The 23087-nt window shown below is 42.9% G+C and overlaps 6 protein-coding genes and 1 long non-coding RNA gene across 14 annotated transcripts; 3 read left to right on the plus strand and 4 right to left on the minus strand.

Annotated features, from left to right (window-relative positions):
- Nucleotides 1-598: 598 nt before the first annotated feature.
- LOC6731423 lies at nucleotides 599-1787 on the minus strand. Its single transcript, XM_002078539.4, has 4 exons — nucleotides 1537-1787; nucleotides 1232-1479; nucleotides 1000-1173; nucleotides 599-932 (listed from the first exon to the last, which is right to left on the minus strand). Exons 1-4 carry the CDS (start codon nucleotides 1738-1740, stop codon nucleotides 722-724), a joined length of 837 nt encoding a protein of 278 aa, XP_002078575.1. The 5' UTR covers nucleotides 1741-1787; the 3' UTR covers nucleotides 599-721.
- A 77-nt stretch (nucleotides 1788-1864) lies between these two features.
- On the minus strand, nucleotides 1865-3067 carry LOC6731424. Its single transcript, XM_016178704.3, has 4 exons — nucleotides 2722-3067; nucleotides 2414-2658; nucleotides 2184-2357; nucleotides 1865-2121 (listed from the first exon to the last, which is right to left on the minus strand). The coding sequence occupies exons 1-4, from the start codon at nucleotides 2917-2919 to the stop codon at nucleotides 1896-1898; spliced, it is 843 nt and encodes a 280-aa protein (XP_016024041.1). The 5' UTR covers nucleotides 2920-3067; the 3' UTR covers nucleotides 1865-1895.
- Nucleotides 3068-3796: 729 nt separating this feature from the next.
- LOC6731425 (annulin) lies at nucleotides 3797-9453 on the plus strand. Of its 2 annotated transcripts, none has more exons than XM_002078541.4 (3): nucleotides 3797-4291; nucleotides 7052-9018; nucleotides 9083-9453. In XM_002078541.4, exons 1-3 carry the CDS (start codon nucleotides 4159-4161, stop codon nucleotides 9305-9307), a joined length of 2325 nt encoding a protein of 774 aa, XP_002078577.2. In that variant the 5' UTR covers nucleotides 3797-4158; the 3' UTR covers nucleotides 9308-9453. The 2 variants fall into 2 exon arrangements, with proteins under 2 accessions (XP_002078577.2, XP_016024042.1); XM_016179729.3 differs by lacking the exon at nucleotides 3797-4291 and adding an exon at nucleotides 5137-5488.
- An 8-nt stretch (nucleotides 9454-9461) lies between these two features.
- LOC6731426 (inactive pancreatic lipase-related protein 1) lies at nucleotides 9462-11338 on the minus strand. 2 transcript variants are annotated; one of them, XM_016178702.3, is made up of 4 exons: nucleotides 11170-11338; nucleotides 10542-10704; nucleotides 9845-10476; nucleotides 9462-9778 (listed from the first exon to the last, which is right to left on the minus strand). In XM_016178702.3, the coding sequence occupies exons 1-4, from the start codon at nucleotides 11216-11218 to the stop codon at nucleotides 9546-9548; spliced, it is 1077 nt and encodes a 358-aa protein (XP_016024043.1). In that variant the 5' UTR covers nucleotides 11219-11338; the 3' UTR covers nucleotides 9462-9545. The 2 variants fall into 2 exon arrangements, with proteins under 2 accessions (XP_016024043.1, XP_016024044.1); XM_016178703.3 differs by lacking the exon at nucleotides 11170-11338 and adding an exon at nucleotides 10766-10944.
- A 573-nt stretch (nucleotides 11339-11911) lies between these two features.
- Nucleotides 11912-12566, plus strand: LOC6731427 (barrier-to-autointegration factor). The gene is made up of 2 exons (XM_002078543.4): nucleotides 11912-12157; nucleotides 12240-12566. Exons 1-2 carry the CDS (start codon nucleotides 12032-12034, stop codon nucleotides 12384-12386), a joined length of 273 nt encoding a protein of 90 aa, XP_002078579.1. The 5' UTR covers nucleotides 11912-12031; the 3' UTR covers nucleotides 12387-12566.
- A 547-nt stretch (nucleotides 12567-13113) lies between these two features.
- LOC6731428 (striatin-3) lies at nucleotides 13114-23076 on the plus strand. 6 transcript variants are annotated; one of them, XM_016179736.3, is made up of 6 exons: nucleotides 13114-13257; nucleotides 14480-15060; nucleotides 18150-18627; nucleotides 18685-18903; nucleotides 19156-19212; nucleotides 19419-23076. In XM_016179736.3, exons 2-6 carry the CDS (start codon nucleotides 14677-14679, stop codon nucleotides 20528-20530), a joined length of 2250 nt encoding a protein of 749 aa, XP_016024051.1. In that variant the 5' UTR covers nucleotides 13114-13257; nucleotides 14480-14676; the 3' UTR covers nucleotides 20531-23076. The 6 variants fall into 6 exon arrangements, with proteins under 6 accessions (XP_016024051.1, XP_016024048.1, XP_016024052.1 ...); XM_016179733.3 differs by having other exon boundaries at nucleotides 18709-18903; XM_016179735.3 differs by lacking the exon at nucleotides 13114-13257 and adding an exon at nucleotides 13291-13726.
- LOC120284409 lies at nucleotides 15112-16335 on the minus strand. Its single transcript, XR_006542104.1, has 3 exons — nucleotides 15970-16335; nucleotides 15707-15875; nucleotides 15112-15629 (listed from the first exon to the last, which is right to left on the minus strand). It is a non-coding gene; the product is annotated as an uncharacterized LOC120284409 (long non-coding RNA).
- Nucleotides 23077-23087: the final 11 nt, after the last annotated feature.

Here is a 23087-nt window from a genome sequence, read left to right on the forward strand (position 1 = left end):
AACTTTAAGTTAGTTAGTTTTAGCTTCAGTTTATGGTAAACTGATTACAATAAAAACCTTCGATCATTAAAGTAAATATCATCAGTAAATTTAAATTGACAACTTAAAAACAAATATAGATTTTATCGAACGTTTCGTTATGAAAAATATTAAAAATGAAACGTGACTATGTTTTTGAGATGCAAAGGAAAGGTAAATAACTTCCTTTGAAATCATTAACATTTCAAGATTATATCGTTTTATATTCAAAAGCCCAATTTAATTACTCCAACTTCCGGTACAAATTCTAAGTTAAATATGATTTTATCCAATATATTATATTTTATTTACATTAAAACTCATTTCAATTTAATTCAAGCTTCATGGGTGGTCAGCTATTATTAAATGAGCTGATCAACTTACAAAGTAAGAAATGAGTAATGAATGTCACGCGATTGTGGGCGTCACTTTCGTTATAAATTAGTAATTATTAATAGTACACACGAAAAAGGCAAATTTAAAAAAAAAATTATAATATATATAGACTTTAAAATCTTTTATACTTACACCATAAAATATGGTAGTAAGCTATAGCTCCCTATAATGACTTCAAATTATGTTGATTATTCACTTTTCTTTATTATTAAAAAAACCAATTCTTTGTTCAACTATATTTATTTTAATAATAATATTTGTTTTCTTTTTTTTTGGTTTCTTTTTTGATGGTCTTGATTTGAAGTTGCTAGTCAGCCCAATATGTAGTGTCTATGGCACGGAAACCCAGTTTCTCGAACATGCTTCTAGAGGGGGTGTTCTTCGTTACTACTGGCGCCAAAACCTGATCTCCAGCTGTGGAAATCTTCTTAGCCATCGACTTCACTAGCAAGCTGCCGAGACCCAGGCGTTTATGTGACTCCAGAACCTGCAGCAGACCCAAGGATCCAATCGGCAATCTAAACGGTAAAGTTAATTAATTAATTAGTTTTTATATATATATTTATATACATTTCGATGGCTTACCGCAGACACCAGGCAACCAAATTTCCTTTGTTATTATAAGCACCCACGTTAATATTATATTTAATTAAACTTCTCACAAAGTCAATGGAGCCGGGTCCATTATGTGGCCAGATTTCGTTGATGGTTTCGGCATCTTCGAGGCTCAAGTGCTGTAGAGTTATGCCCGTAGGAAGCCTGAATTGGAATTATTTATTTCATTGAGGGTTAAAGAGTATATAAAGTACAAACTCACTCAATGGTAAATGTATCTACGAGTTCTTTGCTGGCCGCGTACCAAACGGTCTCCACAATGTGCAGCTTCTTGTTGGCATAATACTTGTTGCCAATATACTCCACCACAGGCTTCAATCGCGAACAAAAGCCGAAGAAAACGTATTCATTCTCAAAGGACTTGAGGCATTCTAACGCTTTCGTCACTCGATCCAAATTTTCGCTCAGTGTGTTGAAGTAAATGTGGTTCAAATGAGTATCCGAACCTAACTGAGATTAGACAACATTCATTCACCGCACTTTTGCATTTCACATCGCATGTCTTACGGTTAGCACAAAGGTTCCATCGCTCTGCCAGTCGCCATTCAACGAGAGGAAAGTGACCTTCAGTTGCGGGTCTATCTCCACCCACTTGATGTAATTATTTATGCACGGATAGCCTTGGGGATCCGTATCTCTGGCCACATACAAATCTCGCAGTTTAGTCCAATCGCCGCGTGGAATTTCAACCAACGAATCCTCCGTCGACATGACGACAACCTTTCGCAACAAAAGCTGAACGCAGACTAAACTTAAAAAAAACACCAAATGAGATAAGAGAAAAGTTTTGCACTACAAAGAGAGCAAAAAAGTAAATTGAAGCTCATAAAAAAAGTAGACGTTTGAAGTCTCTATTTATTGTTTATTTATAAAGTGCAGGGTATCACTGCCCAGTAGAGTTTGTTGATGGGCTTGAACCCCAGTTTCTCGAACATTTTTTGCGAACCCTCGTTTTCGGGAACAACTGTGGCCAGAACTTCTGAGCCCTTTAACTTGATTTCATGAGCCATAAAGCGCACTGCCAAGGAACCCAATCCCATTCGACGGTGTGAGGATAAAACGTGTAGGTTGCTCAAACTACCATGGGGAGATCTAGCAAATACAGATTCAATATACAGATACAAAAATGCAGATATCAGATCTTCTTTTCTCACCTTAGGCACCAGGCTAAGGGTTGTCCTTGGATATCAAAAACACCAGCAGCTAGATTGTTCTCCATAAATCCCCTTATCAAAGTCATAGAATCAGCTGATCGATAAGCCCAATGTTTGTCGACCAAATCGGCATGATTCGATGTGAGATAAGCAACTTTGCAGGAGGTACTTACACTAAAGGGTTAGAAATTGGTAAAAAGATTTTACTTAATATTTTTATTTTACTTCACCTTGGTTTCCAACTGGGAATTTCGTAGCTTGGCAGGTGGTAAACAATAGCGCCCTGGTGTTCAAGATTAAGCAAATTTTGGCCCAAATTCAGCCAATATGCTTCAACTAGTGGTTTGAATCTTTCTTCATAGCCACAAATCAAATGAAACACTTTCAGATTTAGAGAGAGCAACAAGTTTCCAAGATCTTCTAGGAATCCTTTAATGGTATTGAGATAAATATAGGCCTTGTTCTCCAAATAATGCTGAAATGCAGATATAAAGTTACATTTTACATACTAAATGTAGTTAACTATATATGTGCTTACAATTAATATATAACTGCCATGTGTTGTCCAATCCTTATCGGTTGTATATATCTTTATGGACTCGGTTGTGGATAAGGGTATGTAATTTAAAAAGTACTCGATTAAGTCGAATCCCGTGAGATTAGTTCTATCATTCGCGTACAAATCTCTAAGCTCTGGCCACCGAGATTTTTCTATTAGTTTAGGTTGCATTTCCATTACAATTGTTGCTGAGGCGGAGAAAAATGATACTGATGTTTTTCTTTTCACAGTCACAACAAATTTTACTGAGTTCTTATTGTATTTATAACAATCTCTTTCTCTTGCGTTCTCTCAGTTCATCCGCTGACGTCACAAATGTTCTTGTGCTCTTTTGTAGACACCTTCTCATATAAACGTGTTTTGACAGCTTTTATACTCATTTTTGCGTTCTGATTGACTGATCGCCAAGTGTAGAAATTTTGTTTAAATTTTTATCGATATTCAAAATTTTTAAAAATTATTGCTTATCATTTTGTTGTATTTTTTGTATTATTAATTTGAGGTCATTGTAAAGCTTATTCCTTTATTCAGGTTGTATTTCAATAAAAAGAAAACATGCGTGAAACATGGAAAAGTTTAACGAAAATATTTACGGCTTATTTCATAGGAAAATGTCTCAAATATATATTTATTTAAATTTAGTTGGCCTAAATACTCTCTATCAGAAATGCAATAAATTTTGTATAACCTTGCAAAGCTCACAACGAAAGAACATGAACTGCTTATTTCTCTGAGTGTATCTTCCCAGGAAATAACCATTACGCAAAACACTGCAGTTAAAGTTTGCGTTGACAGAATTGACAAAGATTTAAGCCCAACCACGCCTCCTTAGCACACTCATGGTGACCCAAACTAATTAGTTAACTAAAATAGTTCTTAACTAGTAGCAATCAAAGTCGAACATGATTCAACTACAACTCATTCTGTAAAGCTGATCAATTTACACACGCATCTCTGCTTTTTGGACACCCGAGGCCATCAACTAAGTGACACCGTTGACCCACCGGAGGCACATGGCATATGGGTATGTAAAATGTGAATAGTCGGGAGAAGACGACCGATCGATTCGGTATTCAGTATCATTCGAATGTTGGAGCTTAATAGACCGCCTCGAATCACCTCCATCGACGGCGATGACGTGATCGCAGCTGTTACAGTTTAAACTGCCTCGATTTTGCATTCCGCGCGGGCAGTTTAACCAAAAATGACACGCCAGTTAATTGCGGACAGCGCAATTGTTGGGTTCTAGAGAAGCACCAATATTCCGAAGTTCAAAAACCACTCCTACAAATTCAACCATCGGAGAATCAACAAAGTAAGGCTTATCATTGCCACGGCGAACCGGTTTGCCCAATAGATAAAGCCAGAATACGCCCGCACTTGAAAAATAACTGGGTGTGTAGTTCGACTTGAAACATGGGTCAAAAACTATCGTTTTCGAAAAAGTGCAGCGATTGGAAGTGGTGTACATCTAAGGACAACGAGGAGCCAACGCTGCGTATACGCAATGCCAACTATTTTACGGGCGCTCCACAAGGCGACAAAACAGGTTGGTTTCAATCACCAAATTGATAAAAACATTACATATAACTAATTCGACAATATACTACATAGCATACGAACAATTTGTATACTTCAAATAAACAAATTGACATTTACATTTTACATAAGAAGGAAGCTTTATTTTCTAAGTCTAAGTTTGAGTTTGATCAGAGAAATTGATTGATTCTCAAATTGTTTTACTACATGTTTTAAGGCCGTTAAATTCGATATTATCTTTGCTTTCCGTCGAAAATTGATTTACTTTGTAGCGTATGGCACCGATCCAAACAATTATGCATTTGTTCTATAGTCATTTGCCTTTTATGAATGCAAATTTTATAGCCGTGGGTGTTAGACACTCATAGACGCGTTGCCCACGGAGTAGTTTTTTCTTCCCCGAATTGCTCATTTCATACCTGCAATTTCGAAAATTAAATTAAAATAAACAAAGCATGAAGCAGCGCACCTGTTGATTGGCAGATAGCTTACACAGCAGTTAGTAGCGCCAAAAATGTGATATTTAAACAATAACTGATGGTAAACAGCCAACGAAATGATGAATAATTATTAATCGCAAATGCAAATTGATGTTTGCTTTTGCTGGAGAGCACTCTATGCTCACTTAATGACCATGTCGATCAAGATGTTGCCAATGAACGATGACGTAGTTGCTGGTCAAAACAGCGCACAGTCTCTTGGCCACAACGGGTCCATCGCAGTTGGCCCGAAGCTCAGCTTCCCGTCTATAATTAATAATAAGCCACGAGAACTCAGAGAGCCAGAGAGACAGAGAAATACCTAGAGAATTGTTATTGTTGAGAGCCACACACGAAACTGAAACTTATGGCCCAGCCAATTTGCGATCAGTTAAGTTCAAAGCGTCGCGCTGTTCACATCGAAAGATCTTTCGGGCGCATCCGATAGATACACTATCTTATAGAGCGCAATTTCCGTTAGTTTGATTCTTCTTTAGTGGCTATTACCGGTGTAGCCCCACCTCTTGTTAACCGTAACACATAAATTGCGGCTTAGAGCGGTTTTCTTTCATTAAAAAACCATCGTATTGGCCAGAAAGCCAAAATAAGCCAGATGAGTTATTGGTATCGGAATTATACGCCCAGTTGGCTGCAGCGATGGTGGCCAAATTCTCAGCCACGAAGAGTGAATCCTTTTCGCAACACACGACCATCGGCAGATCTTGAAGGTACATCGAAAATTACATAAAATTATATGTATTTTAATAATCCTTAAAGTGTGTCAAAATCTAGAAATATTTGTGAATCATTAAAATGGAATTTTAATTGAGTTGGTAGTGGTTTTTTTTCGGTTTGTGACTTCATTTTTTCCGGTTATGTTATTTGTTTGAAATTCTTGTTTAGGTTGTTTAACAAGTTCAAAAGGGTTCCCCATAGAAAATATATCATAATCAAGAGAATTAATACCATTTATTATTTTATATAATATATTATTTGACTTCAATTGAAGATGACTTCATTTAACTAGATTTCATTTGTAAATTTATTGAACAAAACATATAATTAAAGCAAGGCTTAAATCATTTATAACAATCTGCATGTATTACTGTATTACTCATGTTGTTTGAACCAATCTATTTGCCCTTATCATTGAAATTTTAAATAATATTACCTAATAGATTTTATTGTTGATCTATGACTTCATTTGGTTTGCTTTTGTTTTGCGTATTTCTATTTCTATTTCCGTTTTCAATTTGCATTTTCGGCGATTTGACACGTTTGGGCGGTTCGACTATTTAATATTTTGCAAAATTCACACATACCCAAACAAATATGCGCTTAAACAAAACTAAATACACTCAATAGGCAAGCAAATATTTGAATTGATCATTTTATTTGCATATATGCATATTGCAATTGGAAATGTGATCTTTGAGAAGATTTTCTATTTTTACGTTTGATTGAAGATGAAAAGTGCCGAACAAGGTGATCAAATCAGCCATGTGGAAAAAATGCCCCCATAAATCATAATTGCAAGTAAAATCGATTTTAGTTCGATGCTTTATCACTTAAAGAGCTTACACTAAAAATGCTTTTATTTATTGTTCAAAAAAAAATTCGTAGATGCTCATGAGGAAGAAATCGAAGAAATCTATTTTTATTTCCAGCAATGCGACCCTCAGTGACCTCAGTAAATTGAATTTCATTCATTAAATACTTTATTCTCCCTTTTGAAAAAGCAATCTGTTACAAAAAAGAAAACTAAAAGTCATTTTTATAAAAAGTATTGTTTTCCAATCTGATCTAATTAACCAGCGAGCCCCTCTTTTCACTTTCATACATAACTTTTTATTTTTACTATTTTTATTTTTTGTTTGGTACCCTGCGATGAAAGTATTTTTTCTTTATTTAGTTTTCATATATTATTTAAATTTTCTGTTGGTTCTGGTGGTGCGTTGGTGTCGCTTTTTATTGTCCACTACGAAAATTAATTGGCTTGGCATTGATCTTTTTGCCATTGTGGCACAAGTTTGTTATGTTTATGGCCAAAGGCGATTAGTCAATTTGATGCTGCAGCTTTGGGGAATACAACTAGCAGCACATTTGCTGTATGAGATCATCGGCTGCCACAGGGAAAAAATTAACGCAAAAATATCTTTTGAAATCGGGAACTAATTGATGACAGATTTTATTCAGTCCCTGCCGAAAATACTTATTACTTGTATTACTCACAAAGAAAATACTCGGAAATCAGTCAAGACTAACTCAAGTTTTGTTAATTTAACCAACAGATGGCGCCAGCTCAGCAGTATTGGGCGTGTTGAAGGTCGATCTGTGCCTGGAGGACAACCACGAGGAGCACCACACGAGTCACTTCTACGCGGCAGCCGCCAAGGAAGCGTTGGTCGTGCGGCGAGGAGAACCCTTCCGGCTCAAGATCCACTTCAATCGGGACTACAGTCCCAGCAAAGATGCCATTAGCTTCATTTTCACCGTGGCGGATGACACCAAACCAAGTCCCGGTCATGGAACACTCAATGCCCTGGTGCCGCACGATGGCATCGATTATCTGGGCGACACTTTGGAATGGGGAGCCGGCATCGAATCGCATGAGGGTCAAACGCTCACCGTGCTGATCAAGCCTCCATCCACCTGTCCCGTAACGGAATGGAAACTGGACATCGACACGAAGCTGCTGGGAGATGGATCGCGAAGCTATCCCCTGCCGCTGCCCATATATGTACTCTTCAATCCCTGGTGTCCGGATGATCAGGTGTATCTGGAGGATCGCGACCAGCGCAAGGAGTACGTGATGCACGATACCACACTCATCTGGAGGGGATCGTACAACAGATTGCGTCCATCGGTTTGGAAAATCGGTCAATTTGAACGGCATGTGCTCGAGTGCAGCCTGAAGGTACTGGGTACGGTGGGCAGGATTCCGCCGGCCTACAGAGGCGATCCCGTGAGAGTTGCTCGCGCCCTGTCCGCACTGGTGAACTCGGTGGATGATGACGGTGTTCTGCTGGGCAACTGGTCGGAGGACTTCTCCGGCGGCGTGGCGCCCACCAAGTGGACAGGCTCCGTGGAGATTCTTCAGCAATTCCACAAGACTCAGAAGTCGGTGAAGTTTGCACAGTGCTGGAATTTCAGCGGTGTCCTGACCACCATTGCCAGGAGTCTGGGAATACCGTCTAGGATCATCACTTGCTACTCCTCCGCCCACGATACACAGGCCTCACTCACCGTGGACGTGTTCATCGACTCGAACAACAAGAAGTTGGATGCGGAGACCACGGATTCGATCTGGAACTACCACGTGTGGAACGAGCTCTGGATGCAGCGACCTGACCTGGGCGTGGGTGAGCACGGGACCTTCGATGGCTGGCAGGTGGTGGACGCCACACCGCAGGAGGCCTCCGATAATATGTATCGAGTGGGTCCCGCTTCCGTTGCGGCGGTGAAAAATGGTGACATCCTGCGACCCTTCGATGGTGGCTTCGTCTTCGCGGAGGTGAATGCGGATAAGCTTTATTGGCGCTACAATGGACCCAGTCAGCCGCTTAAGCTGCTCCGGAAGGATACGCTGGCCATAGGACACCTCATCAGCACGAAAGCGGTACTCAAATGGGAAAGGGAGGACATCACCGATACGTACAAGCATGCCGAGCGGTCCGAGGAGGAGAGGAGCACCATGCTCAAGGCCCTCAAGCAATCCCGACATGCGTTCAGTAGATACTATCTGAATGACAATTTCAATGAAATTGAGTTTGATATGGAGCTGAAGGACGACATCAAGATTGGGCAGAGCTTCAGTGTGGTCCTGAAGGTGAGCAACAAGAGCGAGAGTCGCACCCACATGGCCACGGGCCAGATCAGTTGCGATGCCGTGCTCTACACGGGCGTGGGTGCCGTGGAGGTCAAGACCCTGGGCTTCGAACTGGAATTGGAGCCCAAGAGCAGCGACTACGTTCGCATGGAGGTGATCTTCGAGGAGTACTACGACAAGTTGTCCTCGCAGGCGTCCTTCCAGATCTCCGCGGCCGCCAAAGTCAAGGACACCGACTACGATTACTATGCCCAGGATGATTTCCGGGTGCGCAAGCCGGACATTAAGTTCCAGCTGGGTGAGGCTGCCATTGTGGCCCAGAAGGAGCTGGACGTTATTCTGCGACTGGAGAACCCGCTGCCCATTCCGCTGCACAAGGGTGTGTTCACAGTGGAGGGTCCTGGCATCGAGCAGCCTCTCAAGTTCAAGGTGAGTTCAGATTGACTCTTTCAAGGATCTCCGACTAACTAACATACCATTGCAATTTTTACAGATCGCTGAAATTCCAGTGGGTGGCACTGCGGCTGCCACCTTCAAGTACACTCCGCCCTATGCGGGGCGTGGCACCATGCTGGCGAAGTTCACGTCCAGGGAACTGGACGATGTGGATGGCTATAGGCACTACGAGATTGAGCCACGACCGGAGGATCTGCTGCAGCCGAATGGAAGCCACCGCAGCAGCAACATCATACGCAGGCGCACCGATGTAATAGCCTAAGCTTTTCTCAGTTAAAATGGGTTTCCCTTTTGTATTTCTTAGTTTCTTAAGTTATTTGTTGTAAATAATACTATTAATACGTAAACAATTTTTATATAAAAAATTCAAAGAATTGGTGTCACATTTTTGCACGGCTTCTAAACAAACTCACTGATTTTATAGCATGTGCAATGCACGGTTTATATTTAATGGGATATATTTTAAAAATGTTTATAATAAACATAAACTATTAGTATGCTCAATTACTCCATACATCATCGATACCCAAGGCGTAGCTCGGTTTGTTGGCCGTCTTCACAAAGAATATACCACGAGCTTCTCGAGGAACTGGATCACCCATGAGGATCTTGCCGCCAGTGCAATTCTTTCCCTTCAGTTCATCCAGTCCAGAGCAAGGAACACCGTAAAATCCTTTGGGCGAGTTAATAGACTCCGCGTAATATTCATATGAACGTCCATGACTGCAACCAGCTGAAAATTATAAAGAAATATCCCAGTTCTGCTTCGAAAAAATTAAAACCAATTTCCAAAACTCACTGAAAATCTGTGACAGCTCCTTGCAGCCTGGTTGCGGTGGTCCTCCGCCATTGGGATAGAAATCCACCATGCCGATGGGCTTGCGGAAGCCCAGGTATCCGGCACAGCTGTGTATGACATCCACAAAGTTGGCGTCCGTATCGTCTAAGTGATTCTCCGGACCGATGCAATCCTCGAAAGCGGGACGAGCTGGATCCAAGCCGGTGATGCGGTTCACCCTGTACTTCGTGTACGAACCAGCATAGCCCATGATGTGCGCGCCCAGACTATGGCCAATCAGATGGATCCTATTCGGATCCGCATCCTTCTCCTCCACCAGCAGATCAATTAGCTTGGCCACCGCCCTGCCCACCTGCACCGTATATCGCGCCGGTGTTAAGTAGTATATATTATCCGCCTGATCCTTCCAGTTGATGGCGAACACGTTCACCTGGCCACGTTCGATATAGGCACCACGAATCGATTGAATCGAATTGCTCATGGTGCTGGACTTCCAGCCGTGAACGAGTATCTTGGTGTCCAGTTCCGGATTGAATTTCTCCGCCATCTCCTGCCAGGTGTCTCGCTTGTGGCGCTGCGGAAACTCAAAGTTATTATCATCTATCCAGAAGTCGGCGCTGGAACTGGAGTCGCTGGAATAAGAGGATTTAGACAAATGGATAACATTTGAGTTTAAATCAAATAAAAAACCACTGACCTTCCGTATAGCTCGAACTTGATGAGCTGTGGCAGATTTATGCGGTTTTCGGGCGGAGGTTCCACCAGATAGGCCACCTCGGGCTTACCCTGTCCATTGGGCATGTAAATCCACGTCTTGTTGTAATCCTCCTGATTAAGAGCCACCTCACCACGAATGCCAACTAGAAAAGAGCAGAAACTTATGCTTAGAAGGATGGCTAAACCGAATTGAAACCATTTTACAGAGCACCAGCACTGGTCGCACCACTTGGGCGAGGGCAGCGAATCCGGTGATGAGCCACTGCACCACCACAAATGTGGTGGACACCTCGTTGCGACACGGATTGATCACATTGCAGATGCAGGCCAGCGCATTCGAGGACATCTTGACCAGCTAAACGTCGATCTTGAACTGAGCAGACGCCGGATTCCAAAGATCGGAGCTCCCAGCTCCAAGCTTCCAGCTTCCCAGATCCAAGCTCATTAAGGCGGCTGACGCATTAGTAATCCTCGAAACCGGTTCCAGCCCAGCAATTAATTTGTGGCCTGGAGCGCTTTAATTACTCAGCATCAGTGTGCGCGCGAATCTCGGTCAGGTGAGACAAAGCCACATATGTATATCCGTTGCCCCGTAACTCCCAACTCACCCATCCAACAACTAAGGGCCAGGCCACAAAGCCAGCAAAGCGCCAACATCTCTGCACCAAAGTCGACGTCACTGTGCCACGGTACTCGAGGGTGTGGATTTTATAGCGTACGATAAGCTAGACGAGGGCCAGGTGTCAATCAAGACTGGAGTTTTGGACGGACTGCTGGCCAGGTTAAAGCCTCGGTCGGAAGGCTCTTGGCGTTATCATTCCAACTCAGTTGGGCGTCCCAAGCGTGGCGCTGTTAAATTGGGTTAAGCCCAGTTCAGCGGTGCATACTAATCCATGGTGCATTGCCCCGGTATTGAAAAGTGGAACAATTAATATATTTGAAATTATGTTCGAAACAGCAGAAGCTAGATAAATACCTCTGGTAATTTAGTTAACAATTACAATAAATGTTTATACGTGTTTTTGTGAAAAATTCTACATTTTACACATTAACATAGATTAAATATTATTTTGATTTTTAGCGATTTCTATGTAATTTTTACATAAAAAATAATCATATAAAAATGAAACACTTTAAAGCCGTAACATGATAACAAATTTCAAATTCACAGAAATCTATAAATATTCAAAATCTTTAACGGTCATGTAAACTACCATACATCAAGCCATGTAAGCATTCATTTTACATGTAAAATATTGCTGGTATTTGACCTAAGTAGATTACACAAATGGCCTGCTATATTGCCAAATATTATTTAGTATATCTAGATGTGTTGTGACATTTTCGAAAATATCACTTGCTGCCACACTGGATGTGCGTCATTTTCAGAAACGCCGCGAATATTTTGCCATTGAAATCTAGTTAAGCACTGGAATTTCGCAACGCGCAGCAGCAAAGCAAACAACAAACATGTCGGGCACAACGCAGAAACACAGGAACTTCGTTGCGGAGCCGATGGGCAACAAGTCGGTGACGGAACTGGCCGGAATTGGGGAAACGCTCGGTGGACGCTTGAAAGACGCTGGATTCGATATGGTGCGTGTGTAACTACGATGACGCCATGTGCGCAAATAAACAATGCCCTCCAAGTGCTAACGATCATTTCCGTCTGTGTTAGGCCTACACCGTGTTGGGACAGTATCTGGTGCTGAAAAAGGACGAGGAGCTCTTCAAGGACTGGATGAAGGAGGTGTGCCACGCCAGCTCCAAGCAGGCATCCGATTGCTACAACTGCCTCAACGATTGGTGCGAGGAGTTCTTGTAAGAGGTGGACACACAAGCCATCCGAGTAATTCGATCAAAAGGAATCTGCTAAAGGCATCGGCCAAACATTTTTATTCGCAGTCAACGAAAGTGGCCGCAATGCTAGCTAAGCATTTGCCGTGTTCACTGTTAGTATGTATAGCTGTAAGGTGTAATTTAAATAAATGTACAGTCATGGAAACGATCCTGCATTTGGATCTCGCAAAAAGTACAGTAGGTGTAAAACATTTGCTGCTGGCCGGCGAAGCAGCCTAATGCGTATTGTTATTAATTTAATTCGGGGACAACAATAAGCAACACTGGAGAAAGCAGTGCATCTGGCGTAGATTGGTTGGCGACTATATATTCTCGATAGTTGGCGAGTAGGAGTTTCTGACTCGCTGAAATAAGCTTCTGCATTTTTGATGGTTCTTAATCAGCGGGCGGATGTCGCCTAATTTTAAAATCTATTTTTTTTTTTGGAAATGATTTTTTATGATGATGGACTTAGAACCTTTTAAATCCTAATCGCTGTTTGTTTTGGGAATATGTGTAAACGGTCAAATATATATTTTATAATAAAACCCCGTTTTATCAAAATTAATGGTCCTCGAGTAATTAATTAGTACCGAGTATTTTCTTAATAAATTATAAATACATTTTTTTTTAAATAAAAATATATATATTTTTTTTAATTAATTTTTAAAGTAAGTGGTATTAAATAGGATTTCTCTAGCCTGAAGTGGTATTATATGGTATTTGTTTTTGGTCCCGTGGTATTTTTTATCGTTATCGGCGCGGTCACGCTGCTAAGAATTACATTACGCGTGAATACCAATGAAAATCAAGAGAGAAATTGCAAAACACAGCCAAGCGGTGCAATAAATCGCAAAGTAAGAGGCGCAAAATGCGCAAATACCGTTTGCGCGGTTAAAAAATGCAAAAACACCAAACGATAGATTAAACAAAGTGAAATTAACTCGGCTTTGGCATATGCGTACACCAGTGTGCAAGTGTGTGTGTGTTTTTCTTTGTATATAGACTCGCAGAGCGAGACGGCCATACACGACGGCAGACGGGACGGTGCAGGTGCGCGAGTGCGAGCGAGAGAAAGGCTATGCGGGCACTGCTACTCTGTGTGTTATTTCAGAGTTCCAGGCCAAACATTCTGATGTGCGGCCGAATCAAATCGACTTTTTGTGTGCATCGTCCCAGCGTTTGCCTTAATTAATTAGTGATTGCAAGCGGTTGCAATTATGCACAAAATTACGGACTAATACAACTGCCCGCTTCGCGCTCTCTCCATCTCCCTTCCAAATAGTCGTTTGCTCTTCGCACACAATACTGTGAACCCTGCGAAAGGTAGCAACAACGTTTCCTTGGAAAAAGCTGTAAATAGTAAACAAAATTGTCAAGTTAGCGAACCGAAGATATTAAATAAGGTTCGAGTACATTGGCATCGACTGCCCAGGCAGCAAAGAAAAGCAAAGACGCAGTTCAAGATTCAGCTGGACACTTGGAAGAGTTTAAGAATTGAAGCACAAAAAAAAGAAGAGAAACAAGAACCCCACCAAAAACCCCGCCGTGCGCTTGTGTGTGTGTGTGCCATTCAAATTTCCCTGCAACTGGGTGAGTGTGCGTGCGTGTGTGTGTCAGCTTAATTTTCCTACCAATAATCGTCGAGATGTGAATTCCAACCGAACCACCGCTTAAATTGATAAATGTTCTAACTCTTGCGTTACATCAGCTGTTTTACGGCTTTTTGTGCTATAATTTACGCTTTTCCCGAAAGTCGTTGGCAACACTAGAACGTAAAAGAGCATAAAGAATCGCGAGTACCGTAAAGAGGAAGAGAGAGAGATAGAGAGTGTGAGCGTGAGAGAGAGCGGGGAATGTGGGGGCGGTTCCGGTGCGAGAAAACGTAGTAGTAGTACATAAAGAGAGTGCGAGCGAGAGGGAGTCAGCCAGCGAGTGTCCTGCGACTGCTCCCCCCTTTTCCCTCATCGCCCTTCTATTCGGAAAATTCAATGACCTCATTTGTTTCATGTGCCGAACTCTGCTTTTCTTTCCCAACCTAAAAACGCAAAAAAAAAAAAAAAACGTAACACCAAACAGGATATAGCGTAGGACCAGTGAGCAAACAAGTTCGAGAGAGCGACAAACAAAAGACCGTGCACTGGGCACCTGAAGGCAGACAGCTGGCAACGAATCAGGAGAGGATCAGGAGAGCAGGATTAGCGGGCACAGGATCACCGGAGCAGGCAAAGGAAATACCCGGCACACAGCACAGCCACTGAGAGCGACGTGAACCAATGGGCACCAATTCGGGAGCCACCGCTGGCATTAACAACAAGCCGGTTGGCGGTGCAACAGGAGCCGGCGTCCTTGTAGGCGGCGGTGTGGGCGGTGCCAACTCCTCGATCGGCGGTGTCCTGTCGAACAGCTTGGGCGGTGGCGGCAGCGGCGGTCTGAGCATCAGCGGGCTCAACGCTGGTGGACAGAACGCCAATGTGGGCGGAATGGGCAACGTTGGCGGCGACGACGGCGGCAACGGGATGGTGGGCGGCGGTGTAAATAACCAGCAGGCCACCACGCCCCAATACACAATACCGGGCATCTTGCACTTCATCCAGCACGAGTGGTCGCGCTTCGAGCTGGAGCGATCACAGTGGGACGTGGACAGGGCCGAATTGCAGGTGAGTGACCCTTAAATACTGTATTGCTAATAACTCGTATATAAAATTAGATTAATCTGTGAACCAGATATCAGCTTAAAATATTAATAAGGGTTTGAAGTTTTTAGTTTGAATATTGATTTACTTCTCATCCTGCACTAGTTTTTCCACTATTGATTTAATAGGTACTGGACTCACGGACTACAGTAAACTTTAGAAAGTAAACTTTGGGCAGATAGTGACAGTATAGTGCTTAGTATAAAAGAACCAATGAAACTGCAAATTGTTTGTCCTAAAAAGAACAAAATAATACTATACAACCAAAACCAAGGCAACTTGGCAAAGCACGTTATTTCGAGGCACACAGTTGGTTTAAAAGGTCCTTGCTTATCGACAGCGGTGGCTCACTTTCCATTTCAATGATTTTCCGAGGCGCTAATGCATGAACATGCAAGGAAAACGGCCAGGAGGAGCCACCACCCCGCCTCGCCTCCGCCTTGTCTGCATGCAAGCGAATCGAGTTGAGCAATTGCCGTCATCGAGTGTTTATGCTCTGTTTGTCGCAGACGGCAAACGAATGCCCAAAATGCCTGAAAGCCCCCCAAAAAATGTAAAATGAGTGTAACCGCGGGTTGGATAACATTATCGTAATATCGGAGAAGCTTACTCCACTTCCAGCCTGCCACCCTGCGCCGCCATGGCCATCGTCAATGTCAATGTCGACCCACGCCCTATCGCTTTCACCTGCCAAGTGGCCAGATAACGAGCGGTATCGATAACGAGGCACAGTCCGTTACGCTCCGAATGCAACGTGACATTCAAATCCGTCTCCTCTCCTGCTTTGCATCATCATGATGTGGAAAAGTGGCCAAAAAAAACCAAAAAAATAACCAAGTTGACAACGCAAATTTGTCGCCGCGATTTATGAACCTGTTCTCCTTGTTTGGCGTTTTGGCCAAAACGAATCTGGTTCGGGTGGGCAGCAGAGGCGACGCCATTCGAGATGGCTCTGTTTCAGCAGTCGTGGCATCCGTTCCCTGGCCGGCCGCCTGGATCTATTTATATACTTCCATATGCACATCGCAAATCTCTTTGTGTGTCAGTACCGACTGCTGTGAATGCAGCAACGTCCTTGTCGCAACGAATCTCAGTTTTCCCGGTCTCCCCATGAATGCATCCACTTCCACTTCCTACTCGGTCGGCTTTTCCTGCTGTCACGTTTGTCAGGCAATTAACTTGCACTGTGGTCGGAAACTCTTTATTTAAAGAACATTTATGTTTCTAGTTTGAATTTCAAACAGACTAACTAATACCAACTAAGATATTTTATGTTCATCTAATACTATCATTTATAACTCTTTACTATTTAATGTAATATTTACCTTGAAATGATTAACAAATTCTTGAGAAATGATTATTTGTGCTTCGAAAGCACTGTAAGCAGGAATGACGCGGCAACTGCTAATATATTTTCAATCATTTCGCCATTGCAAATGCATTTGTTTGCAAATGCATTTACAGATTAGAGAAACCATATTAATAATTCTATTTATATGCCCTTGTGCACAATATGGTCACTTCCCCAACAGCATTATGCAATGGACATAATGGTTAGCTAGAGCATTTTTCAAAAAGTGTAAAGCGAAAAATCTTGGAGCTTCTCTCTCGGGCTCATTAAGTTACAAATGCGCATTTGTCATGGCATTCGTAATTTCTAATTGCGAATACACGGCGGATGAAACAAAAAAAAAAGTAGTTGCATGTCGCGGAGCGATTTGTGTAACAGCTCCAAAAGGCGTTGGCGTGTGTGCGTTGTTACCTTCTTGGCCCTTTTGCCTCCAGCGCCCATCCATTTCGAATATCCGGAATATTAGCGCGCTGCTTTTAATTAGCCAGCTTAAGGAGCCAAATGAAATGCCATTGGGCGGTAATTTAAATGCACAACATGTTTCCATTAACAGCAACAGCACAAAGAGTGCCCCCCATCCTCCTGCTCCTCCTCCTCCTCCTCCTCCTCCATCCGCTCGCACTGCCGCCCTTTTCGTTACTATTAGCATGGGCAAATTGTTATTGTTGCTAGTTCTGGTTCTGCGCTCGCCTCATTCCATACAGACATGCGTTCGCTTGCCACAGTCGCGGCCAAAACTATAGAGACTGCTACATTCATATATGTATGTAGTTACATATTAGTTGTTAGAAAAGTTAATGCAGCAATGACTAGTTAAACAACAGAGCTTCTGGTCTTGACTATTTCCAAATGAAAGGAAATCTGTTGCAATAGAATTTCATATCAATAACTAAGCACACAGCTATTCAACTGACCTGCAACGTTGGAGCGTGGGTGCTGACCACTTCCCCTCCATTGTTGGTTTTATGTTATTTTTTTTATTATTTTTGCTGGGGCGTCATAGTTATACTTCTGGCAAAAAGTTAGCCAGTTAGAATATAGAATAGTGAAAAATCAGCAAAAGCAAAAGTTTCCTTTCCTTGCCCACCGCATCTGCATCGATGTCAGGTGCAGTGTTTGCCCCACGGATGCCTGGGATTTTCCCTCCTGAATTTTCATTCCCTCCCCCTCCGCAAAATGCTCGGGGAAATGCGCAGTCATAACTGCACGCTGTTGCTACGCTTGCTGAATGAACACGAAATGGGTGGAACGAAGGGGGCGGAACGGAAAAGTGCTGGGTACATTGCAGTTTTTACGCATTTCGATTAGTTGAACCGACAACTAGCTTATTAGATACATATACCCCCTTCCCCAGCTAATTGTGCCACTTGTAGTTTTTCTATTAATTGAATTTAATTGTTTTTCGTTGGCCCGACGCAGCGGAGCGTCAATTATGCTCCGCAACCAACAAACAAACAAACGCAATTGGATTGCAACGGCAGGCAAAATGGGGACAAAGCCAGCCGTATGGGAAAACCATTAAAGCAGCAGTATTAATTAATTTTCTATAACTCATAGTTTGTATGTGTATCTGGGGATTTATTGCGCACATTGGTTGTACTTTCTCTTTCGAAAATAATATCTATAAATAATCTTGCTTAAACAGATTCTATCTTTTTGCGCTACAAATTGAAATTAATCGAATGTCTTTCCATCCTCGCAGGCTCGCATCGCAATGCTGCTTGGAGAGCGCAAGTGCTTGGAAAGCCTCAAATCGGATTTGACGCGTCGCATCAAGATGCTGGAGTACGCGCTGCGCCAGGAGCGTGCGAAGTTCTATCGTTTAAAATACGGAACCGATCCGCCGCAGCTGAATGAGTTCAAGCCGTCGAACGAGGACGCCGGACTGGCCGGTGAGGTGGCCACTGATTCGGAGGTGCCCTACAGCAGTGTCTCGAACACTACGTGGCGGCAGGGGCGTCAGATGCTGCGACAGTATCTGGCCGAGATTGGCTACACAGACAACATCATCGATGTGCGTTCAAATCGGGTGCGTTCGATCCTTGGCCTGAACAACAATGCCGAGCACGACGGCAGCGGCGGAGGACTGGGTGGTGGACTTGGCGGCGGCACCGGCGGCGAGAACCTTAGCCCAAACATCAATGGAAACGAGAGCAACAAACGGGCATCGGAGACGGAAGGTAGGTGATTGTGTTACGACCCCCTGTTGGGAGATTTGAATAATTTGCTCACATCAGGCCGTCATACTCCCGCTAAAAAAGTGCAACAATCGATCGATGAAATAATCGTGGACACCGAGGCGGCTGTGATGGCGAACTTTGAGTTCCTGGGCGCCACCGAGATGTCCGACGACGACGAGATATCTGACGATCTGGAGATGGTGGCCACCGACAATGACGACACGGACGTAAAGCTGGCCAAGCGCGCCAAGTCTGGCAAGGATATGCTCACCGAGGGTAAGTCATGTCCTGATGATAGTATCCACACTTTGCTCGCAGCCCAGCCCTCTTCCCGCATGGGCCCGCCTCGCATTGAAGCATTTTTGTTCGCCAAATCATAGCAAATAACGAATTCGATTCGGTTTAGATCCCAACTCCTGTTGATCCCACGTAGCAATGTAACCTAGTTTATGGTTGGCTTCTTGTCTTACGCTTTTTGTTTCTGCTTCTGTTTCTTTGGCAACTATGCTACGTCTTCTACGTTCGTAGATCTTGAGGCCGATGTGGGAGAGCAGCTATTGAACGATATGAATCTCATGACTGAAGGTGCTTTTCAACTGATCTACTAACATGCTTTTGCCTGAAACATAACTCTGGACTACAGATACTGATTATCACAGATACGTTAGATTCCTTAATGAGATATGTCATTATAATGTGCCTGTGATAACCCAGTCTGGTGCTCCTCGAGTCTCTCGGAACCTGCCATACGTTATGATTAATACTTACTGTATTTCCCAATCTTCCCACAGAGGTGGACGGCTCGCTGGGACTGGGTGAGCTTGCCCAGCTGACGGTGAATAACGAATCTGATGGCGCCTACGATGCGAACTCCAAGGATGGAACTGGCGGCAGTGCCGGCGGTGCTGGTTACCGCAAAACCTGGAACGCCAAGTACACGCTTCGCTCGCACTTTGACGGAGTACGATCACTTATCTTTCACCCAGAGGAGCCGGTGCTGATCACGGCTTCCGAGGATCATACGCTTAAACTGTGGAATCTTCAGAAAACGGTGCAGGCCAAAAAGTCGGCCAGCTTGGACGTGGAACCGCTGTATACGTTCAGGGCCCATACGGGTCCAGTTCTGTGCCTGGGCATGTCGTCCAGCGGCGAGACATGCTATTCGGGCGGCCTCGACGGCAACATTGAATGCTGGCAATTGCCGTCGCCGAACATCGATCCGTACGATTGCTATGATCCGAACGTGCATTCCGGCACGCTCGAGGGGCATACGGATGCCGTGTGGGGCCTTACCACCATGCAAAGCAACATTGTGTCGTGCTCAGCGGACGGAACGGTTAAGCTGTGGTCGCCGTACAATAAGGAACCGCTGCTGCGCACATACACAGCCTCCGAGGCAGAGGGTGCACCCTCATCCGTTGACTTTGTTCGCAATGAGGTGGACCACATCGTGGTGGCCTACAACAGTGCCCACTGCATCGTGTACGATACGGAGACGGGCAAGCAGGTGGTGCGCCTGGAGGCGGCGCAGGAGATGTCTGGCAACACGGGGAAGTTCATCAACAAGGTGGTGTCACACCCAACGCTCCCCATTACGATAACCGCGCACGAGGATCGCCACATCCGCTTCTGGGACAACACATCCGGCACGCTGGTACACTCCATGGTGGCGCATTTAGAGCCGGTCACCTCGCTGGCCGTCGATGCACACGGCCTGTATTTGCTATCCGGCTCGCACGACTGCTCGATACGGCTGTGGAACCTGGACAATAAGACGTGCGTGCAGGAGATCACAGCGCATCGCAAGAAGTTTGACGAGAGCATATTCGATGTGGCCTTCCATGCCACAAAGCCGTACATTGCTAGTGCCGGGGCCGATGGCCTCGCCAAGGTCTTTGTCTAAGAGGGACGAGGCGAGACGAGACAGACAGACCCACATCTCCCTGGCGGCGTCGGATCGAACGAATTCAGAATTCGGAATCCAGAGTGCAAATGCAGCGTGCAGATGCAGAATCCACAGCCAGCAACTCACAGCTAAGCGATTGCGAGTTCGAGTTAAATAATTATACATACATTATAAATATACTATACATATAAATCTAATTATACTTCAACCGAGAACAACAACCAATTATATGCATACAACAATAAGAAAGGAAAGAGAGAACATAAACATACAAATAATTGCTAAAACAAAAAATTAAATAAATTCAAAATGAGAAACGGCATTTCGAGCAGAGCAAACAGAGTCAAGTAAATGTAACAGACGAGAGTCGCGTAATCTAGTAACGTAATTCTAAAGCAATGCATAATAATACGGCAAATAACCACAAATATGTGCAACACACGAACATTATGTATTTGTTCAAAATAACACCGTAGCAATGAAAAAGTTTGATCTTGTCGTGGATCGCCAGTTGGCGGGATCAACCCAAGATCGATCCTCTTTTCGGTTCTAGTTTTAAAAAGCACTTGCACAGCGATTGTTCTTAACCAAGTTTGCCTATATAAATCAGTCAGACTTCCTGTACATTTTATATACATACACAAACCACACGCATCTATATATATAAATTGAAACCTATTCTATGCCCATGGCAAATCTTGAAAGTGGAGCGTCTGGCCGGACACCTTCATAGGCACTCTCGCTGTGCAAGTGCCAGGATACGCACGCATCCTTCGCTGCTGGCGAAAGCAAGTGTGTTGAAACATTTACGTAACGATTAAAAAACGATGTAGACGATCAAATTCTGTAGACTAAGCAAGGGCATATACATACATATAACCAAACCATATAACCCGACCCCATATTAGCGAAAGAGCGAGAAAAAATTGTAAATTAACACTAATTAGAGGACAGTCGAGGTGAGACTTTGATGAAGGCGGCCGGGTTTATATATGCAGGTAGCAAGTCAAAACACACACACGAAAATTGAATTGAACAATTGGTACATGCAGAAGGCTTATATAATTTCAACTGTCATTACCGGGGGAGTACGCAATGCTTGATGGATGAACCACTACCATGTGAGGATGAGATATGAGATATAAATAATAATTGCAGGCAAGCTATAAACGTATGCTAAGCTATTTATTTAATTTATGCCTAGTATTAACGAATGAAAGAAAGTAACAAACAAACAAACAAAATGTTGGCGCCAATCGCTGATCCAATGGATTTCGTAGTTGAATATAAATAGATTCGCTTACCATGGATGCGTACTCGTAATTTTAATCAAGTAAATTAATTACACGATGAATGATCAGATTTAGATATGTGACTTGAACGTGAACGCCGAGCAACTCAATATTAGTTTTAGTATTACCAATTATTATTATATTATTATTACAATTACGTGAGCCTTTCACCGACCGGCACTCTCCACAAACCTTAACACCTAACACCCAAAAACTTGATATTCGAAAACGACAAATCAGAATCAAAAACGATTGCGATCTGTGTACACCAAGCAAATCCTCTATTATTTTAATTACGTATTTTAATTTACGCCTTAGTTGTTACAATCGAGAATCCGAATCGCCTTTTGGATCACCGAGGTAATCCAAAACTCTGATGAGCCGATGATGAATGATAATGGTAATAATTGAAATAGTTGTGGATGACCAGCCACTCACAGTTATATAGCAGATTTATACATTTACATATATATATATACATAAATCTATTGATTTCTAATTTTAATTGTAAATTCTTGATTTTTTATTACCGTGTATTTTTATTTTAAATAAAGTTTTACAAAAAGAAGCCCTGTGACTTGCGTCTGCCTTTTGATTTCTCACAATTTTCGAACAGCACACCCACTATTCAGATTCAGTGATGAGAACGTTGTAGACCAGCTGGTTCTCGTTTGCAACGGTGGCAAAAGTTAATAACATTCACTTGGCATTTTCATTTTCGAACAGTTCTCGCTGCTGGCAGCATTTTTGATTTTTTGACTCAGTTTGCATTTTCGTTTCTACAAACCATTACAAATCCACTGCCGACAAACACAAGCTGCACGCATGCGTTTTGTTTCAACAAAGACCGAAAATTCGGGGATCCACAATGAAATTCCCATAAAATATGCTAAACAAAAAGTAATGTAATACAAACATAAAAAATAAAACGAGGATCCGATTTGGCATTCCAACTAATACTTAAGCCGCAGAAAGCGACGCCGAGATGGGCACGATAAGCATTATTTAACTAAGTCAAAATAAAAGTTCATTGTAGATTTGAGCATAGTGGAAAGGTCCCAGGTCCTAATGGAACACCCAGCACATAAGTTTATACATACATATATGAATAAAGTCAAAGGAAATGCATATTAACTGAACGATACTTTTATAATAAATTGACGAAGAAGTGCATAATACTCGGAGAAATACCATTCACACATTTCATGTTAAGATACAATAAAGTGAATAAATAAAATATTTAAAACAAAATGCTGGGTTTG

Source organism: Drosophila simulans, chromosome 2L (genome assembly GCF_016746395.2).
Source record: "Drosophila simulans strain w501 chromosome 2L, Prin_Dsim_3.1, whole genome shotgun sequence".
NCBI lineage: Eukaryota > Metazoa > Arthropoda > Insecta > Diptera > Drosophilidae > Drosophila > Drosophila simulans.